The sequence below is a fragment of the Schistosoma haematobium genome, chromosome ZW (assembly GCF_000699445.3).
Source record: "Schistosoma haematobium chromosome ZW, whole genome shotgun sequence".
Lineage (NCBI taxonomy): Eukaryota > Metazoa > Platyhelminthes > Trematoda > Strigeidida > Schistosomatidae > Schistosoma > Schistosoma haematobium.
In genome coordinates this window covers 36,531,323-36,540,021 of record NC_067195.1, presented here as the reverse complement: position 1 = coordinate 36,540,021, position 8,699 = coordinate 36,531,323, and the positions used below count along the sequence as shown (strand labels likewise).

The 8,699-nt window shown below is 37.8% G+C and overlaps 1 protein-coding gene across 1 annotated transcript; it reads right to left on the bottom strand.

Annotated features, from left to right (window-relative positions):
* Positions 1-3,342: 3,342 nt before the first annotated feature.
* Positions 3,343-7,992, bottom strand: MS3_00003438 (uncharacterized protein). Its single transcript, XM_012945653.3, has 2 exons — positions 7,953-7,992; positions 3,343-5,699 (listed from the first exon to the last, which is right to left on the bottom strand). Exon 2 carries the CDS (start codon positions 5,612-5,614, stop codon positions 3,596-3,598), a length of 2,019 nt encoding a protein of 672 aa, XP_012801107.2. The 5' UTR covers positions 5,615-5,699; positions 7,953-7,992; the 3' UTR covers positions 3,343-3,595.
* Positions 7,993-8,699: the final 707 nt, after the last annotated feature.

Genomic DNA, 8,699 nt, shown 5'->3' with positions numbered 1-8,699 from the left:
GAATTTTGTAAGGACCGATCATTCACAGACCAAATCGCAACAATATGGATCATTTTTGAGCAATCTATAGAATGGGATTCGCCACTATAGATCAGATTTCTTGACGGCGATGGGGGAACCTTTTGAAACCACCCTTGACACTAGAAGAAGAGTAGCTTAGAAGATCGTCAACATCATATGGAACTCATACGATGGGCTGTATTGCAAAGTCGTGCATGGAGGACAACTGATAGATGCATTCCAAGTGAGGAGCGGTGTCAGACAAGGCTGCTTATTCTCGCGCTTTCTTTCTTCTTGTGGTTGACTGACTGGATTATGAAGACCTACATATCTCAGGAGAAGCACGTAATACAATGGACAGTTTAGATGCAAATAGACGATTTGGACTTCGCAGATGATTCAGGTCTTCTATGTCACACGGCAACAGATGTAGATGAAGACGGCCAATGTTACAGCAACGTCTACAGTAGTAGATCTCAACATTCAAATGTGAGAAAGCAAGATTCTGAAATACAACCAAATCACACGTGATGGAGAAGCACTGGAATAGGTGGATGCTTTCACGCGACTGAGAAGCATAATTGATGAACAAGGAGGATCTGATGTAGATGAGAAGGCACTGATTGGCAAAACATGGGCAGAATTCTTACAACCGGAGAACGTATGGAACTAAAAATAACTCAGTCGGTTACAACGTAGGAACAAGCACATAAGTGCATCGGTCAAAGTTGCTATATCTCATTAGCGGAACAAGTTAAACACCAAATTCATAGAAGTAATTAGTTCATCAGCCAACATGAATGCAAAAGTTTTCAATACAAAGGTCAAGATAGTCCTATTGTACGGGCCGAAACTTAGAGAACTACTACAACTTTCATCAAAATATATAGGTATTTATAAACAATTGTCTACGCCAGATATTCAATGCCCGTTAGCTGGATACTATCAGCAACAGTCTACTGTAGGAGAGGACAAACCAGCTTTGAGATGAAGATCAATTTTGAAAATGGCGCTGGAGGTGGATAGGACATACATTACGAAAATCATCAAACTGTATCACGAGGCGGGCGTTAACTTGGAATCCTGAAGGGAAGAGGAAAAGAGGCAGGCCAAGGAACATACTGCGCCGGGAACTGTAAGCAGACATCAAAAGAATGAATGACAACTTGAAAGGACTGCCCAAGACAGAGTTCAATCGAGAATCCTGGCGGGTGATCTACGCTCCTTCACGAGGAGTAAGTCTTTAGTAATTAATTAAGAGCTGATAATTGCAATGAGCAACCAAATTTGTCGACCTGTCCAGTCATTGTTCCTTATACATTTTTTGGAAAGCCCCATGCTATTCTTGGTGTTTTAACTTATTTTGCCATATCAAACTGGATAGCAAGGATAACAGTAAATAAGTGGAGGTAAATTACGCAAGTTACTACTTTTTCCTCAACGGCTTAAAAACTCAGTGTAATGAATGAGGCGAAACTGGTCCTAGACGCACATGATTTGTTTTTTTTTAATTGTCCTTAATCGGTCTCATAGTCTTTTTTAACTGTCTCCATTTCTCATTAAACCCAGGTAATAGTCCATTAAATTTAATTCATTACACTCCATACATTTCACCACATTATTATTACATAGTTTAATTCGTTGTTTTTCACACTTTTTAAGTTCACAAATGGAAATGTATAAAAAGTTGACTGGTTAGCTGCAAAATGCTTTATTTCATTGCTCAAATATAATAAACTAAGTTACATTATACAAACATACAAAGGTAGGCTAGGTATCATATCTACTAGTTAGCGACTTATAAATTAGAGCATACTAAGTGTATACATCTACTAATTAGTTAGTATTATGATTCACGTTGTGCTTGTGAGTTGTTCAGCGGCGTTAGATATCCCAACAAACGTTATGTGGAATCGAACTTAACTTTGTTCGTAGAGTTTGCGCATTTATATAAGTATTCATGTCTTGCAAAATATCACAGAACTCCATATTTCATAAGACAATTTTTTTTACGAAAACTCTGTCGCCTTGTATATTTCATTTGCATGAAATATGGCGGCTCTCATAAGAATAACATAGTGAGCTAAACCATCGTCTTATAAGGGATTATTTTAGACGAATGTACTGTGGCCGTATATTTTTAAGTTTAACAGGGTCACATCAGTGAGCTTGACCAGCTTCATAAAGTGAATTGATTTTTTATTAGTTAAACCTACCAAACAATAGCTATGCTAATGAAAACATTTTAGGGTAATACACCATCTCTAAAAAATCCCTAAAATATCATGATCATCAAGTGCGATAAAAATCGACTAGAAGTTGTCTGTGGGGTGAAAAGTTGTTTCGTGGAAAATCGCTTATCGATTTCAGTAATCAACGCCCTTCAGTTGTAGTAACCAGTGAATAGTAATTATCACAAACAATAATCTGCATCTTTAAAGTATGTAATTTTGAAAAATAATCGAAATCATCATCGTAACTAAGTGTAATCCACTTCCTAATTACGATTACGTCTGGAGCAACTTATAAAATGGATTTCAAATTTAATAAATAGCTGAAAGTGTGTAGGACGAACAGGTGGATGGAAAATCGACACTTAGTGAGGACACATTGTCACACATTTTTACAATTTTAGTAAAATTTAAACAATATATTGATTATCTGCAATCAGGATTTTTAAATTGCAGTTTTATGTCCAACTGTATGTCGAAATAACTTAATAGGTGTTCCGATTAGCTTTCCTAGTATTTGAAACAAAGTTGGTGAGTGAGACAATAGTTGGACGCAGTGCCGCCTTTTTGCTGCACAGTATCTCATTCAAAGCACCACGTAGCACCGACGTTCATACAAACACTTTACAGGAAAGATGTACAAGCGTAGTCTTTTTCCATATTCGGCTTTATTTAGGCCCTAATCAGAAGCGTTAAACTACACTAATTTTTAAACAAATAACAACGTCGATACTCCTAATTGGTCTTGTAATACTTAGAGCAAGAACTTAGGGTCCTCAGACCCTAATATTGTTCCTTCCACAACTGGTCGAATATTATACCACCCCACTGAGAACGTCCCTAAAATACCTATGAGAGGTTTTATCATCAAACATCTTAACACTGAATATAGCACTGTTACAAACTCACCAGTAAATGACTATGACTAAATGAGAAGAGATTTACTAATCCTCAATAATTGAACATTGTGTTGTAATGCCCGGGACCTCAGGATTTCGATCCCGTATAAAGTCATCACTGTGCACTTCTGATGAGTCCTGGATTTCTTCTGTTTTGTGATTTCCAACTGTTTGTCTATTGATTTTATTCTAAGATGAAAAATACTTCTAAACTGTAAAAATAAAGGAAGAATGAGTACTTAATAAAAGGATTTATATACAAATATACACACACATCTGAATATCGATGATAATAAACTATTGGTATTTACACACAATTTTCTCTATGGAATGGATAGAAATGCTAAATAAACATTGTATACATGTTCGAAGTGTTAATGCTTGAAAAAAAATATTTGGAACAGGCACGTCAGTATTCATAACATGAGAATCATATATTTGTGGGGAAAAGTTATAGGATGTACATCACGAAGTTAGCGTATTACATTGGCTATCTGAATTTGGTCGCGATGGGATAATGACTTTGAGTTCCAAACCTCGAGTGGGAGACGAACCTTTGGTATCCGGTGAGTTTAATCTATTTGGCGGAGACAAGCTGTCTAAAATCTGATGCACAGAACTAGAGTCTTCAATGCCCTCAGCTTCAATAGTATACGTGCAGTTTCCTGGTTCAGGTTTCATTTGTAACTGAAATTGGTTAAGAGAAATAGATGTTGGCAGAAGCGATGTATTAGATGAATTAGTTGTATGTTGTACCGTAAAATCAGTGCGACAGCTCGAACTGTTGAACGGTCCTGGAGACTGACCTAAACCTTCTCCAATAAAAGACTCATTAAGCGCATTAGCCGACTTGAGTAAGTTCTGAGTTTGTTGGGTGACCGCAGCCTGCAATCCTGATAACGTTTGACCCCGATAATGAAAATGTGTTTTTAAGTGCGATAATACATTACTCAAAACTGGATACCTGTTGCGGGCTATGGAAAAGCGTACGGCTGATGTGCGCTCACGTTTCTCTCTGCAGAGATGACAATAAAATATACCAGTGACACGTTTAAAACCCTCAGGAGTCACTGACAATTCCATTTCCATATCAAAATCTCGACCACGCATAAGGTAAGCGTTAACAAACTGTCGTGATGCTAACCTGATTGCACTAGCTGAAGAATGCTGTTTCAAGCGCTCCAAATTGACTCCTTCATTCTCAAATAATCCATTTCCGTATCCGACTGGAGAGGAACTGATCAAAAAGTTAGAATGAGATGGTATAGCATTTGATGTGATGGCGACAGAAGGCATATTTGACACTGGAATCGTATTACGTGATGAAACAGGAGAGATGCTAGTTCCTGGATGAAGCACAGGATTTGTATCACCAGAGTTACAGCTACTTAAACCAGAGAGTGTCGTTAAACTGTTTTCATCGGGTAAGGAATTAGAAAACAAAGTGATATTATTGTATCCATTTCCACTCACAGCAGCTGCGGCAGCTTGGAGAGCAGCAGCCATGATCACTGCTGGTCCGTCAGAAGGTGGAACACTTGGTTCTGACCTGCGTGAGGGATTCGGGGAATCTGAAAAGTAGGTTTTCGACGTCAAATTTACCACCGATGTTGGAGATGTTGAATCCGAATTTTCCACAAAGTTGCTTGGTAATGGGTCAGCCAAGGTAACAGGCGGTGAAGATGTTGAAGAAATTAAGTGAGACAATGAAGAATCTGTTTGACAACCTATATCACTGAAGCTCTGATCACATGAGTCTGGGACAATTATGAAATCCTCATCAATAGGATTTTGACCCTCTATCGATAACTGAGATCGACGATACCTCCGACGAATTTCGTGTGCAGCCAAAAGAATTCCACAAGCAGCACCTGAGGGTAGTTTAAACTTTAATGGATCATTTGCAAAAATGGGCCCTACGAAATGCTCTCGTAAGGTAATTGACTTCATAATCGAACAAGCATGTCCAACAAACGTCTCAAGCCTCTGTAACTGATGATCATCTAGTCGGGCGACAACATACGGTGTACAAAAGCCTGCCAGTTCAAGACAATGAACCACATATTCTGAGCAGACATAACGTGAGATTAAGTCACGGAATTCCGGATCGAGTTTAGCGAGCTTTAGCGAATCGACGGATTTTTCACCAAAAGTTGAATCACTACGCAGAAAATGTTCAGGATTGCAACTAAGAAGTACATTTTCCTCGTCTGCCGACTCTACAATGTCAACATGATCTTTTAACGATGGAAATTCATATTCTCCATATGTGGGTGCTTCTATATGATTAACTGCATGCACAGGCCCCGATAATGATGATATATGCGACCGCTTGCGACGATGATGTACAGATACTGAAGTACTTGATATATGAATATCCTTTGGTTGGATACTGTTATGTCCATGTTTTTGTTCGTTGTTGATCATATCAGTGTTTAAAGTTTCGTTAACGATGAGGTTCGGTGTCCCAGACGACTGTTCCATATTTGCTTGAACTTTGGAATTTATCCAACGAAAGTCTGTTACAAATATTCCATAGAAGTAGTAAGCCACGTTGCTATTTATGTAACTACAATAAAATGAAGAAAGTCATTTGTACTAAAATTATTGGAATGCTTGGTTTTACGTCTGAGTCAGTTTAATACTTTGAAATGAGAGTTGTGCGAATTTACATACAAGAATGACTTTGACGGGGAACAAACGGTGTACAAACCTATTTCAATCACCGACTACGCAATGATTGTGTCTTGGTGTTGTTCCACTGCTTTGTGCAGTAGACCTTGCAAAGAAGAGTAGAAAGTGATTCTCTGAGAAAATACCCTGCTTTGGATAGGGCCTCCAGGTGTTCGCAGTTCTCAGATAATGAGGAAAGAGCATGAATGACTAAACTACATCTTACATTAATTTCAATATTTGAACTACTAAGCAACTCCACTAAATTGAAGATTTTATTTTGTCCAAGGGGTTTTAGTTTGCTAAACAATTAATCACATGTTTTTTTTAATGAGTATCTCATAAGAATAGTTTTTTTTCATGTAAAGTCACTACCATCGATGTTTGAAACTTAATGTGGGCGGATTTATCTCCACAGAACGAACTACTAGTAGTGGATTGTTATAGTTTAGAGACCTATCCTCAAAACTATGGTGAAAAACTACAAGTTTGTTATCTATACATCGATTTGAAAAGCGTGCCCCACATATGATTATCCTGGACTCAGTGCTGAGATTGGTTAGTCACTGAGCGCCAGAGCATGAGCAGCACCTACCTATTTTGTTCTCATTACGTGGCTTATTTGGTGTGAACTTGAGAAACTTGAGGAAAACTATCCTTTGTAATCCCCACTACATTATCAGATTAGAGTCTGAATACGGTAACTATGGGTCCTATTATGGTCGAATGATCCATTTGTATTGGTTACTTGGAGTTTCCCATTGATGCGTAGGACTGCAATTAGTCCGTTTTCTTTAGGTATATGTGGATCCTGTGAGAATCGCCTCAATATGGCTACTAAGTTACAAGCACTTGAAGCAGAGATGGACGGCAGCTAGCAGTGGGACCTAGGATATGGGTTTCATTTTGTTTAGGACTCGTGAGCTGGGTGTACCCGTATCCCTGAGTCGATGTCCAATTCGGGACTCAAACCCAGTACTGTTCACTTCGAACGCCATCGCGTTATGCACTCAGATTTATGGATAGGGTACAAATTTAACAAACTTTATCTGGCTGACAACGGTCTTGGAAAAATTAACCGTCTATTTAAGGGAAATTACTGAGTTCAAGACTTCATAGGCACAAATCAAATAGTCACAAAACAGCTTTGAGATTAATCCACAAACAAAATACAAAACAGTACGCTGGAGGTAATATATAGGACAAATTCCGGAGACCATAATTTATAGACGAAGCAATTAATCTAAAGATTTCGGGGAGAAATATACTTATCCACATGGCTAAATAGAATTTTTACATTATATCTAGTGTCAATTGGTGATGAAAACCCCAACTCTTATTTCTAACCCCAACTTTTAGATTCCGATCCTATTACCTCAAGCCAATCCATAACCCTCTTTTTAGCCCTAGGGAGTTTATCACTCTGACGTCCCTCATAGTCCATCTAAACATTATAATCTCGCCCGAATTTCTCTATTCATACTAATAATAAATTAACAATTACATAAACTTAGTGATCAAAACTGCTGGAGTACTATCATTTTCAGTGACTGGAGTATAAACCACAAATCAATGTGTCAATGGTGAGTCTGAAAGCCAGTGCCATGTAGTCTAGAGAATCTTTATAGTGTCTAAAAATAAAGGACTGCTTGCTAACAAGCACTTGCCTACGATTGCTAGCGTGAATTAATGGTCTACATACCGCATGTCAGTTATTAGTCTCCTCATAAACTATGATTCTATCGTCTGCGAATGTCTTCAATCAGATATAGCTTTTTCAATCAAGTCACTTGCAGTCAACATTTCCGTGGAATTTGTGTAAATGAATGAGAAGGTTGGTAATCCTGGTAAATCTAAGTGATAAGTAAACAACTAGCTGTAAATTCAGCTAAAATTCAAACTCGGCTGCAAAAATTGGGAATGTCGCATTACCTCCTCAAGGGAGGCAAAAAAAGAGACTTTTGGCGCGTTTCTCCTTTACTTTCCTGTGGGAAAGGCACTTTTATTTGCCCTTATTTGTTTGCTTGTGAGTTTATGGAGGTGTTTTACAAATCAATTACTAGTCTTATGAAAAACGTGAAACGAACGTCATATTTAAAAGTAGGTAGTACAAATACAACATTTAAGTACTTAAAGTACAACAACTAACCACTAAGTCTCTGGTCAAATCCACAACCTCTAGGTCGACCCTTGGCGATTTCCAGTGTCCAATATCTTCGTGATGAGGTAACATACAAATATTATTTGTTCTCAAACATCGACATCTGATAATGTTAGCACACCTTAGGAAGATTGAAAATTCCAGCAATTTTGGAAAATTTGAAGCTCATCATGTACAAATAAAGCAAGATAATAGAAGAGAAGGAAATCAGTGAGTGAAATAGTGAATTGTTCTGCGAAGTCAACCAGAGTTGTGCCCTAAGGATTGCAGTCTATGAGTATGAAGTAATGATCTGTTTAAGACTTCCGAAACAAGAGAACTTTTTATGGATGCAGGGAACTCTAGGTAAGCTGACAGTGAAATCCAAGACATAATCAACATTTGGTAGTGGAGAGATTCCTACCTATCTTTTATTCATAGAAGACTAAATATAAGTCATATAGGAGTGCTTAGTTATTTCAATAGATTCAAAAGTTAGTGTTGGTTCATTCAATAATGCCTTGATGGGCTTGAACGTAGTGTACAAATTGATTTTTCAAATTTTTTGAGGAACAATGGAAATATTTTATGCTCTACGCTCAAGACAAATAAAAACGAAGCGTTTGATTGTCTTGAGAAAGATTCGAAAGCACAGTTATAGCCCTTAATATGAAACATCTCGTGTCAAATTGAGGTACTAGATATCGTAGATGACAGAGTTTACTGCACTACATAAATTTTTATCTTGACTTAAGC